This window comes from Mobula hypostoma, chromosome 5, assembly GCF_963921235.1.
Source record: "Mobula hypostoma chromosome 5, sMobHyp1.1, whole genome shotgun sequence".
NCBI lineage: Eukaryota > Metazoa > Chordata > Chondrichthyes > Myliobatiformes > Myliobatidae > Mobula > Mobula hypostoma.
The window spans coordinates 28043531-28063430 of record NC_086101.1 but is presented as its reverse complement, the minus strand read 5'-3'; the positions used below and the strand labels follow the sequence as shown (position 1 = coordinate 28063430).

Sequence of the window (19900 nt, the reverse complement as noted above, 5' to 3'; positions counted from 1 at the left end):
CCACCACTCTCTGTGTAAAAACATTTGCCTTGCACATTTCCTTTGAGCCTGCCCCCTCTCACCTTAAATATATTCCCTCTAGTCTTAGACATTTCTACTGTGGGGGTAAAAAGACAGGGTGTCTTCTCTGTGCATCTCACAATCTTATAAACTTCCCTTGGGTCTGTTTGTGCAGAGTTGTCATTAGTCGCCTGTGTACAGCAGTGGGTATGGTGTCTCGAGGTCTGATGGGAACTTGTTTGTAATGCTTACAGTTACGCAAAGAATACAATCTCTTGGAGGAGGCTACCAACAGCTGTGACAAACTTCACCTCTCTGTGGCCATCAAAAGCAGCCTGAAGTACAATCAGCCCAGGCACAGTAAGTGAACGAAGCCCCGTGTCCCTCAGCAAGAACTTCGCAAATCGACATCACACTGACTAAACCCGAAACCCTGGCCCTTTCAATATTAACAACTTGTAAAGAGGCAATTTATCCACTTTAAATGCACCCCCTGCAATTCGTTGACATTATGATCACCGAGTCCTGGGTGTTACCACTGCTCAGACAATGAACTGCAGTGGCCATTTACATAATATGGCTGCAAGAGCAGGGCAGAGGCTGGGAATGCTGAGGTGAATAACTCACCTCCAGACTCCCCAAAGCCTCTCCGCCATCTCCAGGGCTCAAGTCCTGAATGAGGTGGAAAACTCTGCTCTTGCCCGGGTGAGTGCATCTTCAATAGTGTCGAAGCTCGAGGCCACACAGGGCAGGCAGCATGCTTGACAGGCAGACCATGCACAGCTTTTCACTCACTCCACCACCAATGGCCCGTCCGGGTAGTTTTTACCATCCACGGAGTGCACTGTAACAAGTCATCAAGCCTCCTTGGACAGCACTTTTCCAAACCCACCACCTCTACCAGCGAGAAGGGGAAGGACATCACCCAGAAGATGCCCTTCAAGTCACATACCATCCTGACTCGGAAATACATTGCCATTCCTCCACCGTCTCTGGGTTGAAATCCCTGAACACAGCACTGAGGGACTGCGGGTGTATGCACGCCTCAGGGACAGCAGCCGCTCAAGAAGGCAACTCAGCACCACCTTCATCAAGGGCATCTAGGGAGGGGCAATTAAATGCTGGCTCACAGCCTGGAGCCCACAACCCATGAATGAGGAAAGAGCTGATGCCAGTCTTAGCAATCCTTACACAGTACAGTTCAGGAGCAGGCCCTTGAACCCACAATGTCTATGCCAACCGTGATGCCAATCTGCCTGCAATGATCTATATCCCTCCTTTCCCTGTGTGTTCACGTTCCTGTCTAAATCCCTTTAAATGTTGCTGTCATGTCGGCTTCAAACACTCACTGGCAGCAGATTCCAGGCACCAACCACTCTGCATAAAATAACAAAAGTTGCCCTGCACATCTCCTTTCAACTTCCATCTCCCACCTTAAATGCAGGCCCTCAAGTATTAGACGTTTCAACCCTGAGGAAAATAAGATTCTGACTGTCTACACTATCCAAGCCTCTCATAATTTTATGACCTTCCATTAGGTCACCTCTCAGCTTTGGATGCTCTAGAGAAAACAACCCAAGTTGGCCCAAACTCTCCCTGTAGTACATGCCCTCTGATCCGGGCAGAGTTGTGACAAATCGCTTCAGCATATGGCTTCCTGTAATGGGGCAACCTGGTGCAGGTGTGGTAAAAGGAATTAAAGGGGAGAGAGAATGCATTTTAGGCAAAGGGGAAGTGGTTAAAAAGAGTTCAAATGGGACTGGCAGGAGCTACTATTGATTCTGTGGACCAAATTACCCCACTTTTATCTAAGTATATATATAAGTATTATTCCAGTCACTTGTGATCTGAAATACAATTTCTGAAACATCTCCATTACAAACAATGAAAGGGAAGATGTTTTTCTCAGGGGCTACAGGGCATGAGTGGGGCCCATTCAATGCGCTAGTACAAGCACTAATGGGCGGAGTGGCCTCAGCCATGGTTTACAGTTCTCAGAAAATTGTACCTAGCTGAAGTTTTTGGGAAATCGCTGGGTGCAGTCTTCACCGCTGGATGCACTTCCCATCCTGCGAGTCACTACAGAGACACTGGGAGTGAGGTGCTTCCACCCCAGCCTTTCATCCTGTGATCTTGACAGTTGAGTCACCTGGTGCTATGGAAACACCACACCCTTTAGCGCCACGGAGTGGGGTGAGTGCTCAGTGGGGAGAATGAACTAACAAAACTGCATCTCTTCCAGATAAATATAATGTTCGAAAGAGAAGAGCAGCCTCTGATACCCAGACTGTTTTCTATGAAGTCTGCACAAGGTGAGATTATAGATGGGTTTGGTTCATATCATAAGCGTGGTTAAAGGATTTACCTATTATATAGTTGTCTCCTCAAGCTCAAAGAACAACACTTACAAACGTAAGGAATGGGAGTAGGAGTAGGCCATTCGGCCCGTCAAACCTGTTTCGCCATTCAGTAAGATCATGGCTGATATGGCCATGGATACATCTCTACCTATCCCCTTCTCCCTATAACGCTTAATTCCCCTGATATGCAAAAATATTTCTGACACAGTTAGATAGATGTTTGCATGGCAGGGGAATGTCCTTATCTTCCGAATGGGCATAGTGCAGCCTCCAGGGCTTCTCCAGCTTTCGATGCCTCCTACTTTATTCCAGTCTGCACCTTCTGTTTTCTTTTCATGCGTACATTCTGCCCTTCTGGACGTGAGCCTGCAGCACCAACAGAGCAACGTTCTCTGGATGTTAAATATCATCAACACATTACAAAGTCGGAGGAGCTTATCTGTTTCTTAATGCCCACAAGATTCAGCCACCAGCCACCCCTGCCTCCTTCGCTCTCTGGACTAACAGGCTTTTTCTTGTTCTTAGTTCTGGTGAAGGGTCTTGGACCTGCAACATTAGCAGTTTCTTCCTCGACAAATACTGCCTGACTTGCTGGATACTTCCAACACTGACAGGCCATCCGGCCCATGATATTGTGCTGATCTTGATGCCAGTTTATACTATGTATTCTTGTATTCCATTTGTGTATTTATCTCAACTCCACTAAGTTGCCTGTTTCCACTCGCAAGCACAAGGAAATCTGCAGATGCTGGAAATTTCTATAGGAAGAGGTACAGTCGACGTTTCGGGCTGAGACTCTTCGTCAGGACTAACTGAAAGAAGAGATAGTAAGAGATTTGAAAGTGGGAGAGGGAGATCCGAAATGATAGGAGAAGACAGGAAGGGGAGGGGATGGAGCTAAGAGCTGGAAAGTTGATCGGCAAAAGGGATATGAGGCTGGAGAAGGGAGAGGATCATGGGATGGGAGGCCTAGGGAGAAAGAAAGGAAGCCTGTTTCCACTACCACCTCTGCTGACCCATTTCAGGCAACTACCATTCTCTACATAAAAGACTGGCCCCTCAAATCACCTTTAAACTTCCCCTTTTAACCTTAAGAGCAAGGTCTCTCGGGTTTGGCATTTCTACCCTGGGGAAAAGTTTCTGACTCTCAATCCTACCTATTCTTCTCATAATTTTAAATAAATCTTCTATCAGATCTCCCTTTGGCCTTCGGCACTCCATGGAGAACAACCCAAGTTTGCCCAACCCCCCCCCCCCCGGTAGCTCATACACTCTCATCAGGGCAGCATCCTGGTGAACCAATTCTGCACCCTCTCCACATCAGGGGTTCCCAGCCTGGAGTTAATGGTAGGGGCCCGTGGCGTAAAATAGTTTTGTAACCCCTGCTCTACATCCTTCCTGCAATGGGGCAACTAAAAACTTTGACCTGAAGCATGAGATCAGTTTCTATCCTCACAGACACTGCATGACTTGCTGAGTGTTCCCAGCATTTCATCTTTCTTTTTCTGAAGATTTCCAGCAGTTTCACTTTTTTTTAAATTAAAAATTGGTTCAATGTTTGAGACAAATCCTGAGTTCTTTTTTAGAGATGAGTGCAATCAAAGACCCCACCCACCCCAAAAATACCCCTTCTCTGGACAGAAGATACAAAATCCTGAAAGCACGTACTACCAGTCAGAACTGCTTGTACCCCGCTGTTACAAGACTATTAAGTACTTCTAATATGATAAGTATATCCCTAGTATGATAAAATGGATCTTGACCTCACAATCTACTTCATTATGATCTTGCACCTTATTGTCTACCTGCACTGCTCCGTCTCTGTAGCTGTTACACTTTATTCTGCATTGTTATTGCTTTACCTTGTTCTATCCCAATGCACTGTGTAACAATCTGATCATTACTGTACGTAAGAAAAGCCTTTCACTGCCCTCTCCCCCTGCAAGTCCCTGTCCATATCCCCCCCTCCTCTTCCCCCTTCTTCACCCTCACCCCTCCGGGCCCTCGCCCTCCTTGGCCGATGAGGGAGATTTGCTCCCAGCCCAGTGTTGTGAGTTCTGCTGAGGCTGAAAGTGGGACCTCCAGTTTCCACTGCAGGGACGGGAGGGTGTGTAGTTTGTGAGGGACTGTGTGTCCCCAGCGCAGGTCAATCCCATCCCACTTGGGCCACGCTCATAGCCCAGAGATTCCCAGGAAATCAGTGTTAGAGAGTTATACAGAATTGAAACTGGTCTGTTGGCCCAACTCATCTAAGCTGACTTGGGCTGGTCACTCTTGTTTGTATTTGGCCTGTATCCCTCTAAGCCTTTCTGATCTATGTGCCTTTTAAATGTTGCAATTGTACCCACCCCTAACATATCCTCTGGCAGCTCATTCCATATACCCACCACCCTCTGTGTGGGGAAAGTTTTTTTTAGATTATGAAGACACGCAGTCCTCTTTTATTGTCATTTAGTAATGCATGCATTCAGAAATGATAAAATATTTCCTCCGGTGTGATATCACAGAATACAGGCCAGACCAAGACTGAAAAAAACTAACAAAACCACATAATTATAACATATAGTTACAACAGTGCAACAATACCATAACTTGATGAAGAAGTCCATGAGCACAGTAAAGTTCAAAGTCTCTCAAATGTCCCACATCTCAAGCAGACGGGAGAAGGAAGAAAACTCTCCCTGCCATACCCGACCACGGTCCGACTCTGAGCCATCCAAAAACTTCGAGCTCTGATCAGCTCTCCGACACCGAGTACTGAGCGCCATCACTATCCGAACGATTCAACCTCCTTCTCGGTCGCCAACAGCAGGCAAAGCCGGGGATTTTGAGGCCTACCCTCCGAAAGATTCCCGACCGCTCAGTAACAGCAGCGAATGAGCGTTTCAGAAATTTTTCCAGATGTTCTTCTGTGCTTTCCCATCCATTGTCATCAAATCAGAATTGTCCACGGCCCCTATTTAACAGATACGACATCATTTTTCATTGGAGGGCTGCGCACGCGCGGCGCGCTGCTTTTTTTCTCCTCCCGCCAGTTGCTTCTCAGATTCCTTTTGAATCTTTCCCCTTTCACTTTGCACCTATGCCCTGTAGTTTTAAACACCCCTACCCTGAGCATCACCATATCTGTGCCCCCAATTACTTCATAACCCTCTAAGGTCACCTTTCAACATCCTTTGTTCCAGAGAAACAGTCCTAATGTCTCCTTGTAACTCAAGTCCTGCAGTCCCGGAAATATCACTGTCAATCTTTTCTGCAGCCTTTTTACCTTATGATGGGTAAAAATCCAAGACATGCATGGAAATTGTGCTGTGAGATCTGAGAGACAATGCACAGAGCCTCGCTTTAATGTCACTGAGGGCCAGTGCCCCTCTGAACCTTTCCTATCTGTGTGAATTGTGTGGGAATTGAAACCAAAGGGATCTCACTCCAGAGGGAGAGTGTTCAGTGGAACTAATCCCAGATTAGGCTATTCTGGGTGGAGAGTTCATTCCAATGCAGATGGCTTGTTTCTGATGAATTTCTGACTGGTACATTGCATGTAAATCCATATAACCAAGGCCATGTCTCGAACATCGGCGCCAAAGGCAGGTTGAACTATGGAAATATGGTTTCACATGTAGCCTGCTGTGCAGCAGGTAGGTCTGCTACCTTTCAGCTCCGGGGAATTCGGGTTCAAACCCGAACCCTGGCGCACCTATGTGTGGAGTTGCCACATTCTCCCTGTTACTACGTGTGCTTCCCCCAGGAGCTCCGGTTTCCTTCCAACTCCCCAAAAGATGTGCAAGTTGGCAGGTTAATTGGTCATTTCCCTGTTGTGTAGATGGATGGGAATATTTGGTGGAGTCAATGGTAATGTGGGGAGAATAAAATGGGATCGGTGTAAATAGGTGGCTGGGATAGGCTCGGTGGGCTGAATGGCCTTTACCATGCTGTTTCTCTGATGTTGACTCAAATGCAGATAGAAAATTTCATCCTAACCACAGCTGAGGCCTCTGACAGTAAGATGTGAACGTGTCCAATTGCTACCAGAATGGACTGCTTCCCCTTCTAATTCTTTCCAAATGTCCCCTCATGAAGGTGGAGCAGTCAGAGTCGTAATGACTTGTCAGCAACTGGCATGGCCGTGGTGGACATCACTCTCCTGAGTGGTCTGGAACCGGACACAGACTACCTCAATCAGGTGGGAACTCTCGGTTGTAGATGGCTTGATGTCTGGGGAGATCAGTGTTGGGAAGCAAAGCTTGCCTGAGAGGTGAAGCACATTGTCGCTCTCTCCACCCACATTCTCCCTGTACCCTTCTGCCCCTTTATATGAAATTAAACACCTTTTTCTTTATTAAATGATCACCAGATAGATTTATTACCCATCCCTAGTTGTGCCTGCATTTATTACCCATCCCTAGTTGCGCCTGCATTTATTACCCATCCCTAGTTGTGCCTGCATTTATTACCCATCCCTAGTTGCCCCTTACAAACTTTCAATGATGCACCCTGGAAATCCGATGTGGATGCATCATAGGATCTGGTACGGCAACTGCTCTGCCTGTCTCCATAGGGAACTGCAGAGAGTTCTGGATACAGCTCAACACATTGCAGAAACCAGTCACCCCTCCATGGACTCTGTCCATCATTCATACTGCTTTGATAAATCAGTGAACTCACCCCCCCACCCAACAAGTCATTCTTTTCCTCCCTCCCACCACCACCCCCCTCCAAACAGGTCATTTTTCTCCCCCCTCCCATTTGATTGGAAAATACAAATGCCTTGATAGCTCATACTACCAGGCTGAAGGATAGCTTCTATCCTACTGTTCTAAGACCACTGAATGACCCATAGTATAGTAAGATGGACTATTGACCTCACCATCTACCTCGCTTTGATCTTGCATCTTATTGTTTACCTGCAATGTACTTCCTCTATAGCTGTTACACTTTATTCTGCATTGTTAATATTTTACCTTGTACTACCTCAATGTAGTGTGTAATGATCTGATCTGTATGAACAGTATGCAAGACAAGCTTTTCACTGTACCACGATACATGTGACAACTCCATTTCCTCTCCAGTATCAGAATTCTGAATGGTCCATGAAACCATGAGCACCATGTGACTATTGCACCATTTATGTATTTTTTGTAACTTAGAATAATTTTTCTGTCTTGCACTGTGTGGTGCCACGGAACAGCAAATATTGTGACAGATGTCAATGATGATCAATCTGATTCTGATCCTGACAATCACGAGCTTCCTGAGCCTTTCCAGAGAGCAGTTAAGAGTTAACCAAGTTGCAATTGGCCTGGTTAAGGAGGGGACAGATCTTCTCCTCTGTACGTCACTAGTTGGCTAGTGATGACCGTCCAGTGGTTTCATGGTCTCTGATGGTGGTGGGTAGAGGAGCTGCTTCACACTCCGGAGAGCTGGTTTCAATCCCAGCCTCTGTCACTGTCTATGTGGAGTCCGCACATTCCCCCTGTGACCGACTGCATGGGTTTCTCCCGAACGCTCCACTTTCCTCCCATCTTCTGGAAGTTCAGGCGGCTGTAAATTTCCTTGAGCGCGTGGGTGAAGTGCGGAATCTGGAATTGATGGGGATATGGAGAGAGCAAGTGGGGTTGGTGTAAATGGGTGGCTGGTGGTCGTCATAGACTCAGTGGACTGAAGGGTTTGTCACCCTGTTGAATGAAATTATTATTCCATTCGGTAACGTACATTACCAGCAACCCGCATTCAATTCCCGCCGCTGCCTGTAAGGAGTTTGTACGTTCTCTCTGTGCCTGCGTGGGTTTCCTCTGGGTGCTCTGGTTTCCTGCCACAGTCCGAAGACGTACCAGTTGGTAGGTTGGTCATTGTAAATTGTCCCATGATTAGGCTGGGATTAAATCGGGGGAATGCTGGGTGGCGCAGTTCAAAGGGCCAGAAGGGCCTTCTCCGTATGTCAATAAGTAAATATTGACGGTTATAATCTTGCGTTCCCTAGTCAGGGTTTGGACTGATATGTGGTCCATGCAAGCTAATCCTGACGGGAGGCATTCTGCATTCTAGATATCATGTTCTTAAGCCCTTGCCCCTTGTGCACGGTGCATAGGAGGGAAGGGGGAATGGATGTTTGGGAGAAGATAATATTCAGAATGAGATGGGATGGAAGGACATGGGGGATCATCCTCACGATATTTGAAGTAATTTCCCTGAAGAAAATTCTTTGATTATCTTTTCAGCTGAAAAATGGAGTGGAGCAGTACATTAGTAACTACGAGTACATGAAAGGAAGACTGCTGCTGTATTTGGAATCGGTATTTATTTTATTTTTATATTAAATCTATTGGTATTCCTTTTGCAATAAGTAGAAACATGGGCGACAGCAGATGCTAGAATCTGGAGTGAGACATAAAACGTTGGAACTGAGCAGGTCAGGAGATGCAACGGGACTGACAGAGTAGATGGAGATAAAGTGGTGAGGGGAAGGGGTTGAACATGAGCTGCAGGTGATAGGTGGATCCAGGTAGATGGGGATGAAAGGCAGGTGGAGGAGAGGAGAGCGGGAATAGTGACAGGGGCTGGGAGGTGAGAGGTGGAGGAGACACAGGGCTGATGAAGATGGGAACCGATAGGGAAGAACGTGCAGAATGGAATCACGGGAGAAGCACAGGAGGCTGAGGCAGATGTATTGACAGGGAGTATAAGGACTGACTTTGGAATCATCGTATTATGTTCCAGTAATTCAGAAGAGGACAGTATTTCCTGCAATCAGATATGTGAATCCAAATTTTTTCCTTCTGGTAATTCATTGCGTACAACTCCCCTGCTGGAACTGCTAACTTTTCTAGTGTTTCCCTAAATTGCTCTGATTCGTTCATATTATTTTGGTCTTGTTATCCTGATTCCCCCACCCAACCAGTTCATAGAATGGTTAGTAGAATTGATACATGATTGGAGGTTCGGCCCATCCAGTCTCTACTAGTAAACCTGACAACCCAGCTACTTATCCTTCCTCTGTTGCTCTGCAGTGTCCTCCTAGTTGCCACTGTCTCCAGGTCATGATGTGTTCTGTCTAATGCTTTCTTCTGTAAACCTTGCTCAAGCTCTCATGAACCTTGAACCACCTATGTACTGGGCCAATATTGCTGTACATACAATTCCAAAACTTAGTCACAGTTAACAGATTCAAATTCATTTACAGTTTTTATTTAACACAAGTACATCAAAACTCTCTGTGAAATGGCGTTGTTTGAGCTCACAACCAACACTACCTCAGGATGTGCTGGGGGCAGCCTGCAGGCATCACTGCACACTCTGACACCAGCATAGCATGTTCACGATGCCCAGCAGAAACGCAGCAACGAAACAACGACAGCAGAACAAGCTGATTTTCTTCTTCCCATCCACCCGCTCACACAGTCCTCTATCCCCAGGACAGGCATCCAGCCTGTATTGGACTCACAGATTCGCAGCCCTCTGGCCTCTGACTTCCCCAGTCGATGCAAACCCAGGGTTTTAGCCATTGGGCCTCAACGTCGGCCTTCCAATTCACCTTCGAGCTTTGACCTTTGGTATTGACCCAGGCCTTGAACTCCGAACTCACTTGCTGCAATAAAACTGCTCTCATCTCTTCCCCCATCTAGAGCGTTTATCAATTGCTTCCAATCTGTGTCTCCACCTACCAACAGAAACTGGTTCTCTTTATTCAGTACCAAGACTCCGCTTATGTTTTTGTGCAGAGCTGATGGAGTCCACCTCTCCACCCCCTACCGTCCCTCTACATAGCCTGTCCACTAAGGAATTCTCTCCACTTGTCCACTACCAACTGCAGTCCAGTTGCCTCTCGCTTCCCATTGCCTCGGTAAAACTGCCAGCATATGCCATCAGAGACCCCACCCAGTGTGGAAGTTCTCATTTCTCCCCACTCCCATCAGGTAGAAGCTGCAAAAGTCTAAAAGCATGTCCCACCAGGCTCAAGGACAGCTTCGACTCTGCTGTTAATAGACTATTGAACCGTTCCCTAGTACAATAAGATGGACCCTTGACCTCGCAACCAACCCCTCTATGGCCCTTGCACCATATTGTCTGCCTGCACAGCACTTTCTATGTAACTGTAGTATTTTACTCTATATTCTGTTACTGATTTCCCTTGTACTTCCTCAATGTAGATGTAATGGTCTGTATATCAGTACATGTGACAATAATAAACCGACCTTCCACCTTCCTCACTGAGCGAATCTTCGCTATGTCACAGTGTACAAGTCAGGTTTCCAATGTACCTCGCTACGTGACAATGACAAACTAATTGATGACCTGCCCCGCTGACGGTATTCCCTACCTTTGTACTCTATGCCGCAGTATGCAAGACAAATGTTTCACTGTACATGACATTAATAGACCAATGCAGAAGTCTAGGATTGAATTTACAGATGCCCTCTCTCCATGGGAAATCCAACTGTGATTGGCTGAGTCATGCTTTCGCCTGTCTCGTTGCTGCATTTTTGTTGCTGTGAATCTGCTTCTGTTCCCTAGATCCAAGAACGCAAAACGTGTATCATCTTTCCAGCCAAGCAGATCGTACCTCTGGGCTTGATGCAGCCTGCGCACGCCACGCTATACGACTTTTACGACCCAAGTAAGTTGGAGCTTTTTTAAGAAGTCTGGTCAGTGCACTTTGTAGGGATTTACTTCCTGCAACACAGTTCAGTGCATACTGGATCTGAGCAGAGGAACCCCCCCTGCCCCCATACCTTATCTCCCTGTGTCCCTGCAACTTATCTAACATGCCCATCAACTGAATTATTTTGCCCCTTACTCATACACAAGGGGCAATTAACCCACCAACCCATACATTGTTGATATGCAGGAGGACACCAGAACTCCTAAAGGAAACCCATGTGGTCACAAAGAGAACGTGCAAACTCCACACAGACAGTGCTGGAGGACAGGATTGAACCCAGGTCCCTGGGCCTGTGACATAGCGACTCTAAGGACACTGGGCCACAGATGATGTGTCGCTTTTGATTCAGGAAGGCCCACCTCTGTGTCATCAGCTGCCACAGTATAGGAGTCAGGTTTCCAATGGTACCGATGGCCAGGCCTGCCTTGGGGGAAGGGGGATAGTTGGGCAGCACTGAGTCATGGGTTTGGTGGCGGGGGGGGGCTGCTCTGATTGAGTTGTGCAGCTTCAACAGACTGAGATACATTGTCTTGCAGCTGAACTTTTAAGGAGAGGCTCTGGTCTGACAAGCAAGCACAAACCAAAGTTCCCCTGTCATCACCCCCTTAAACATGTCACCATCAACCCCTGTTTGTGGTATCTTTCTTTCTGTGCATAAGTTGACTTTCTTGCTTTTACACCAGTCATCACAAAGTACAATGAGCTAAGGTGTGGGTGTGTGAAAGAGGGATCTCCTTCTGATTGATATGCTGTCACAGAGTCACACAGCATGGAAATGGACTCTTCAGTATGTTGGCTCTCTGTTTATTTTCTGATCCTTGGGGTTCCTCAGGGAGTCAGGAATGACGAGCAGACCTAGGCTATGCCCGCACTACGCCGGATAATTTTGAAAACGAAGCTTTTTCTCTTCGTTTTGACCCTCTGTCCACACTAAAACTGCGTTTTCATCCCCCAAAAATGGAGATTTTCAGAAACAGTCTCCAGAGTGAATAAATCTGAAAACGCCTAATATCCATTGCAGTGTGTACGGGGCAACCAGAGCTTTTTAAAACCGCTGTCATGACGTGCCGGAACAGATGGCGGCAGCACAGCATTTCATAGTTTCCTCCTTCTTCTTCTTCTTATTACTTTATTGTCGCCAAGCAATTGATACTAGAGTGTACAATCATCACAGCGATATTTGATTCTGTGCTTCACAGAACCTAACAATTTCAGAACAGACGGCAACGAGACTGAAGCCAGAAGAGTTAGAAATGTACTCACCAAATGCTTTGACCCATAGCTTACTGAATAAATAAGTTTACTCACTTTGCCCTGTTTTCTGTACTTGCTTGTATGAAGGTAAGGACAGAAAACACCCTCTGCCACCTCCAGTTTAAATTCCATGCGGAATATTTTGGAGGATCAAGAACCAAGGTGGTTTACCTATTTATGCAAGTATTTCTCTGCCAATAGATGTGTCACAGCCTAATGTAACATTGTATGGAAATACAAGATAACAGTCATGCAGACATGATTTATACATTTAACAAGGGGCTTTATTAATGCAACAGAGTTAGTCAGTTTTACAATGTTTGTCGTCAGCCGGGTCATACTGTCCGTGAACTCCCTGTCGGTTGCCTCCATACGCTCCAGTATTTGTTTTTTTCAGTTTTAAGTCCTCCTGTGTGAGAGCCAAGAGCAATTCCTTATAAGTTTTTCTACTCTGTAACTGGACAAATGCGCACCAAGTATACCGTTTCCTGTTCGCTTGTTTTCTGTGTGTCCTGTGCATGCCCAGTAGGAGGACATTTGCCCAAATATCCATGTTAATGTGGACAGAGATATTTTGAATAACGCTTAGTGTGGACACCTATCGTTTTTACTTGAAATTGGTGTTTTCAAAATTATCCGGCGTAGTGTAGACATAGCCTTAGTTTATTTTAGAGTTCAAACAAACATGCAAATAGTAAGCAAACTAAATAAAGAGCTGAGAAACTATGCTAAGGAGTGAATGAATGACAAAGAATGTGAAGGCAAAAGAATGAAGAAGCAGAGATGGCACCTCTGAAAAAGCCATCACATTTATAGATATGAATAAACCAGTTAATAGGCTACATCATTAAGACAATTATAACATGTGGGTAATGTGCAAATACTTAGCCAATGAAATATGAGGAAGGTGATAAACTGTCAGTTTAGCTGCTATATTGCAATCTGCCAGTGAATGGGGATGAACCACCATACACTGTTTCCAACTGATCCATACCAACCAAAGTTCCCATTTACCTGTATTTGGTCCATGTCTCTAACCTTTCCTATTCATGAAAGGGAGGAGATGTGGCAGCCCTCTCGCACACCTCCATTCTTAAAGATCCACCCTTACCCCATCCTCATGCTGCCTTAGCAGAGTTATAATTCATCTTGTCCTTTACTTATCACCCTGAGCCTCCACATCCAGAACATCATTACCACAACTTCTGCTACTTTTAATGGATCCTACCATCAAACACACCTTTACCTTGCCCCCGCTCTCTGCTTTCTGCAGGGATCAGTCTCTCTATGATTCTCTTGACCATTCGTCCCTCCTCACTGATTTCCCTCCTGGCAGTTACCTCTGCAAGCAGAACAAGTGCAGCACCTGCCCATTCACCTCGTCCATCACCTCCATTCAGGGCCCCAAACAGTCCTTCCAGGTAAGTCAACACTTCACCTGAGAGTCTATAGGGGCACCTACTGTATCTAGTTCTCTGAGTGCAGGCTCCTCTACATTAGTAAGATCGACATAGGTTGGGAGACTGCTCTGTCAAGGACCTTTGCTCCATCTGCAACAAGCAGAATCTCCTAATGGCAAACCATTTTAATTCCGATTCCCATTCCCATTCTGACATGTTGGTCCATGGCCGCCTGTACTGCCAAGATGAGGCCACTCCCAGGCTGGAAGAGCAATGCTTCCAAACTGAATGCATGAACGTTAATTTCATTAACTTCCGGTAATTCCTCCCCCTTCCCCCTTCTCTCTTTTCCATTTCATATTCTGACTCCCCTCTTACCCCCTAGAGGTTACCTGCCTATCACCTTCCTCTGGTGCCACTCCTCCTTCTCTTTCTCCCATGGTCCATTCTCCTCTCATATCCGATTCCTTCTTCTTCAGCCTTTTACCTCTTCCACCTATCACCTCCCAGCTTCTCACTTCAACTCTCTCCCCACCCACCTACCTTCCCCCTGCTTACCTGGCCTCACCTATCACCTCCCAGCTTCTCACTTCAACTCTCTCCCCACCTACCTACCTTCCCCCTGCTCACCTGGCCTGACCTATCACCTCCCAGCTTCTCACTTCAACTCTCTCCCCACCCACCTACCTTTCCCCCTGCTTACCTGGCCTCACCTATCACCTCCCAGCTTCTCACTTCAACTCTCTCCCCACCTACCTACCTTCCCCCTGCTCACCTGGCCTGACCTATCACCTCCTGGCTTGTGCTATGCTGTTAAAGGGACCAGTGTAGGATTAGGAACTAGTAGGGTAGGACATATACACTAAATGGTAGTGCAATAAGAACATCCAAACCAAGGAATCTAAGGCTATTGTTCTCTGAAAGAGTCAACATATATAGAAACATAGAAAACCTACAGCGCAATACAGGCCCTTCGGCCCACAAAGCTGTGCCGAACACGTCCTAGAACTACCTAGGCTTACCCATAGCCTTCTAATTTTCTAATCTCTATGTACCCATCCAGGAGTCTCTTAAACGACCCTATCTTTTCCGCCTCCACCACCGTCACTGGCAGCCCTTTCCATGCACTCACCACTCTCTGCGTAAAAAAAACTTACCCCTAACATCTCCTCTATATCTACTTCCAACCATCTTAAAACTATGTGCTCTCGTTCTAGCCATTTCAGCCCTAGGAAAAATCCTCTGACTATCCACATGATCAATGCCTCTCATTATCCTGAACACCTCTATCAGGTCACCTCTCATCCTCCGTCACTCCAAGGAGAAAAGGCCGAGTTCACTCAACTTGTTCTCATAAGGCATGCTCCCCAATCCAGGCAACATCCTTGTAAATCTCCTCTGCACCCTTTCTATGGCTTCCACATCCTTCCTGTAGTGAGGCGACCAGAACTGAGCACAGTACTCCAAGTGGGGTCTGATCTATATAGGGACCTATATAGCTGCAACATTACCTCTCGGCTGTTAAACTCAATCCACGATTGATGAAGGCCAATCCTTCTTAACCGCATACTCAACCTGCGTAGCAGCTTTGAGTGTCCTGTGGACTTGGACCCCAAGATCCCTCTGATCCTGCACTCTGCCAAGAGTCTTGACAAGCTTGCCTTCTTAAGTCTTTTACACAGAATGTGGTTGATATCTGGAACGTGATACCAGAGGAGCTGGGGAAAATAGATACAGTTGCTGTACTGCAGAGTTATTTCAAAAAGTGCTAAAATAGATGAGGCATAGAAGAATAATGGGGGTATCAGTGTAGATGGACGTAGTAGGCTAAAGGGCCTGTTTGTGTGCTGTACTACTCTGACTCCATTACTCATTCAGTCCATTTCCATGGTGCGTTGCCTCGGGGAGGCTAACATTGTCGTCAAGTATGACTGCATGCCGGCCTTTCCCTTTTCTGGGAAAAGATACAGGAGTCTGAAAGCCTAGAAATCCAGGCTCAAGAACAGCTCTTACCCTCTCCCGAGCCCAGCCGCATCTTTCACATCCCCTCCTGGTGGGGCTGCCACGATCTCCAGCTCCTAACTCTAGCTCTCTCTGCTACTCCTCCATTGTCACATCAGCATTTCTTTTTGTACTACTTCAGATTTGCGGTAAAATCACCATCAACATTAAGAGTACACCAATCTACAATGTTGATCCTGTCGCTATACTATTGTGTTTCCTATTGCCAAGTAAACTGTATGTGACAAGAACAGAAAAGCCTACAGAAATTGGTAGATACATCACAGGAAGAGCCCTCCCCAGCGTTGAGCACATCTACAAGCAGTGCTGCCACAAGAAAGCAGCGTCTATCGTTAAGGACCCCATGCACTCTTCTTGCTGCTGCCATCAAGAAGGACGTACGGGAGCCTTAGGTCACACATCACCAGGTTCTGGGACAATTACAGGCTCCGGAACCAGTGTGGATAACTTCACTCACTAGCGAACTCTTGAAAGTAAGATAGAATCCCTTAAGCTGAGATTCACGTCAGCTACGACGTGCTAGCGTATGTGCTGTTGCATATTAGTATTTCATTTCTTTTGGCAAAATGTTGTACTGATAATACAGATATTCCTTATCATTATTGATTCCCCAATCGATGGACTCACTCCAAGGACTCTACGACCCATCTTCTCAGTATTATTTGTTTTTTTTTGTATTTGCACAGTTTGTCTTCTTATGGACATTGGATGTTCGTCACTCTCTGATTGTGCATAGTTTTTCATTGGTTCTCTTGTATTTCTTTGTACTACTATGAATGCCTGCAAGAAAATGAATCTCAGGGTTGTACATGGTGACATATATGTAATTTGATAATAAATTTACTTTGAACTTTGAAGCCTAAAGTATGCTAATCTGACTGTTAATGGTCGATGCAGACTTAATGATTCTGTTTCTGTGCTTTGTGATATGTTGGCTAAGTGACAATGATCTGATTGTGCTTTTGTTTGCTTTCAGGTACGAAATGCACGATAACGTACAATGCTCCAAAAGAAAACCCCCTGGTCACGAAGCTCTGTGATGGCCAGATTTGCACCTGTGCTGAAGGTAAGTTCCCCTCTCTCCTCTCTCTCAGTTTTGTACTTGTCACTGAGTTTATTGTTACATTTCTTATTGTCTCTGAACAGTCCCATTGAGGCAGAATACAGTCCGTATCAGAACTGGGTTAATAGTGTTACAAACTACCTACTCACTACTGTACTTCAACCTACCCTACCTGCCCATGATGCCTACCGACCCTACCTACGCATCTACTCAATGCACCCACCTATCCACCCAACTTATCCACCTATCCTACTTAGGCACCCTACCCAACCTCCCTAACCTCCTACCCAATCCACCCACCTACCCAACCTACCTACCCACCTACCCTACCCACCTACACAACCTACCTACCTACGCAAACTCCCTAACCCACCACCCACCTATCCAACCTTACCTATCCACCCTACCCACCCCAACCTACCCACCCAACCTACCTACCTACCCAACCTCCCTAACCCACTATCCACCTATCTACCCAACCTACCCACTCAACTTACCCACCTACTCAACTTTCCTAACCTTCTACCCAATCCACCCACCTACCCACCTACTCAACCTACCTACCTACCCAACCTCCATAACCCACTACCAACCTATCCAACCTACCTATCCACACAACCTACCCCAACCTACCTACCTATGCACCTGCCCAACCTACCTACCTACCTACTCCCCCACCCAGCCTACCTACCTAACATGCAGAATGGGTCCCTCCAGCCCTTCAAGCCAGGTGGCCCAGCAACCCCCGACTCAACTCTAGCCTAATCAAGGGACAACTTACAATGACCAATTAACCTACCAACTGGAGCGTCTTTGAACTGCAGGGGGAAACCTGAGCACCCAGAGGAAACCCACGCTGTCACGGGGAGAACGTAACTCCTCACGGGCAATGGTGGGTCGCTGGTACTGTAAAGTGCTGTGATAACAACTACACTATTGTGCTGCCCTTATTGAACTCTTGAACAAACGTCTCATATCTTAAAAGATGAGCTCTTCATCTCCCAGTCTACCCTGTCGTGGCCCTTGAACTTTGTCTACATGCATTTCACCTTCTGTAACTGTAACAGCATATTCTGTATTGTGTTGTCCTTTTGCATCACATTGATGCACTCATGTATGGAATGATATGACCAGATAGCATGCAGACAAAAACTTTTCAAAGTATCTTGGTAGTTGACAATAATAAACCAACACCAATTCCAATTCTGATATCCATGCCATTACAAATTCCTTTTCCAGCATCAGTACCTTTTCCTGTTTGACTTTCTGTTTGTGCATCTCACTGTCTATCTTGTTCTATTTCTCTGTGTTAACAATTATTGGTTTATCATGGACTTTCCAAGTTTACTACAAATTTTGACATTCATTGAAAACTGTCTAGAATTAATTAATATTTTGTGTAAAGATTTTAATAAGAGAGTGCTTAAGTTGTTTCTTATACACTTCCACCAGGTCCCTGTCCTAAGATCACACAGATTTTAGAAGTAGACTGGGAGGATAGTCCTCGGACTACCTTTGCCTGCTACACTCCGATTGTGGATTATGGTATGTGCAAAGATCTTTCCTGTCCTTCTCTGCTTCCGTTCAAAGGGTTTCAGGAAAAGAGAAAATGCTGGGAACACCTGCCAAGTCAGTCAGCGTCAATGGTATGAAATGGGTGTGGGTGGTGGGGCAGAGAACACAGCACTACCACTTCCTCTGGCAGCTCCTTCCACATATCCATACCCTCTGTGTGAAAACATTTGACGCTGGAAATCTGAAATAAAGCCAGAAAATGCTGGCGACACTCAGCAGGTCAGGCAGTAGCTGTGGAGGGAGAAACAGTAAATGTTTTGGATTGAAGACGTCTGTTCTGATGAAAGGTCATCAACCTGAAACGTTAAGCCTCCCTCACTCTCTCCACAGATGCTGCCTGACCTGTTGTGTGTTTCCAGTATTTTTCTCCTTTGATCAGCCTTTCAGACAGTTAAATCAGACAATGAATCCTGCTGCAGGTGGCGTTTTCCAGGGATCAAATACCTAGATACAAACACAATATAATCAGACTGTCAAGTTAGAAACTGAATCTTTCCCCCTGAACACCCAATTCTCCAAGTTAAAATTTAAAGGCATCCGTTAGTCTTTCGAGACCATGGATCTGCGCCTGGAAAGTCTTCACTCTCCAGGGCGCAAGCCTGGGCAAGGTTGTATGGAAGACCGGCAGTTGCCCATGCTGCAAGTCTCCCCTCTCCACGACACCAATGTTGTCCAAGGGAAGGGCATTAGGACACATACAGCTTGGCACCAGTGTCATCGCAGAGCACTGTGTGATTAAGGACACAACACGTTTCCTCAGCTGGGGCTCGAACTCATGTCCTTCAGGTCGTTAGTGCAATGCCTTAACCACTTGACCATGCAGAACTCGTTGACTTTATTAACTTTGCCTCCAACTTTCACCCTGCCCTCAAGTTTACCTGGTCCATTTCTGACACCTCCCTCCCCTTTCTAGATCTTTCTGTCTCTGTCTCTGGAGACAGCTTATCCACTGATGTCTACTATAAGCCTACTGACTCTCACAGCTATCTGGACTATTCCTCTTCTCACCTTGTCTCTTGCAAAAACGCCATCCCCTTCTCGCAATTCCTCCGTCTCCGCCGCATCTGCTCTCAGGATGAGGCTTTTCATTCTAGGACGAGGGAGATGTCTTCATTTTTTAAAGAAAGGGGCTTCCCTTCCTCCACTATCAACTCTGCTCTTAAACGCATCTCCCCCATTTCACGTACATCTGCTCTCACTCCATCCTCCCACCACCCCACTAGGAATAGGGTTCCCCTGGTCCTCACCTACCACCCCACCAGCCTCCGGGTCCAACATATTATTCTCCGTAACTTCCGCCACCTCCAACGGGATCCCACCACTAAGCACATCTTTCCCTCCCCCCCTCTCTCTGCATTCCGCAGGGATCGCTCCCTACACAACTCCCTTGTCCATTCGTCCCCCCCATCCCTCCCCACTAATCTCCCTCCTGGCACTTATCCGTGTAAGCGGAACAAGTGCTACACATGCCCTTACACTTCCTCCCTTACCACCATTCAGGGCCCCAAACAGTCCTTCCAGGTGAGGCATCACTTCGCCTGTGAGTCGACTGGGGTGATATACTGCG

At 46.4% G+C, this 19900-nt stretch overlaps 1 protein-coding gene across 1 annotated transcript in view; it reads left to right on the top strand.

Moving 5' to 3' along the window:
• The window catches only part of LOC134346713 (complement C4-like), a 148187-nt gene that overhangs the window by 115878 nt on the left and 12409 nt on the right, over nucleotides 1–19900 (top strand). The window contains exons 32-38 of the mRNA XM_063048271.1: nucleotides 255–360; nucleotides 2243–2312; nucleotides 6441–6543; nucleotides 8579–8653; nucleotides 10872–10974; nucleotides 16672–16761; nucleotides 18211–18303. Coding sequence (XP_062904341.1) covers nucleotides 255–360; nucleotides 2243–2312; nucleotides 6441–6543; nucleotides 8579–8653; nucleotides 10872–10974; nucleotides 16672–16761; nucleotides 18211–18303 — 640 coding nt within the window. The remainder of the gene's footprint in view (nucleotides 1–254; nucleotides 361–2242; nucleotides 2313–6440; nucleotides 6544–8578; nucleotides 8654–10871; nucleotides 10975–16671; nucleotides 16762–18210; nucleotides 18304–19900) is intronic.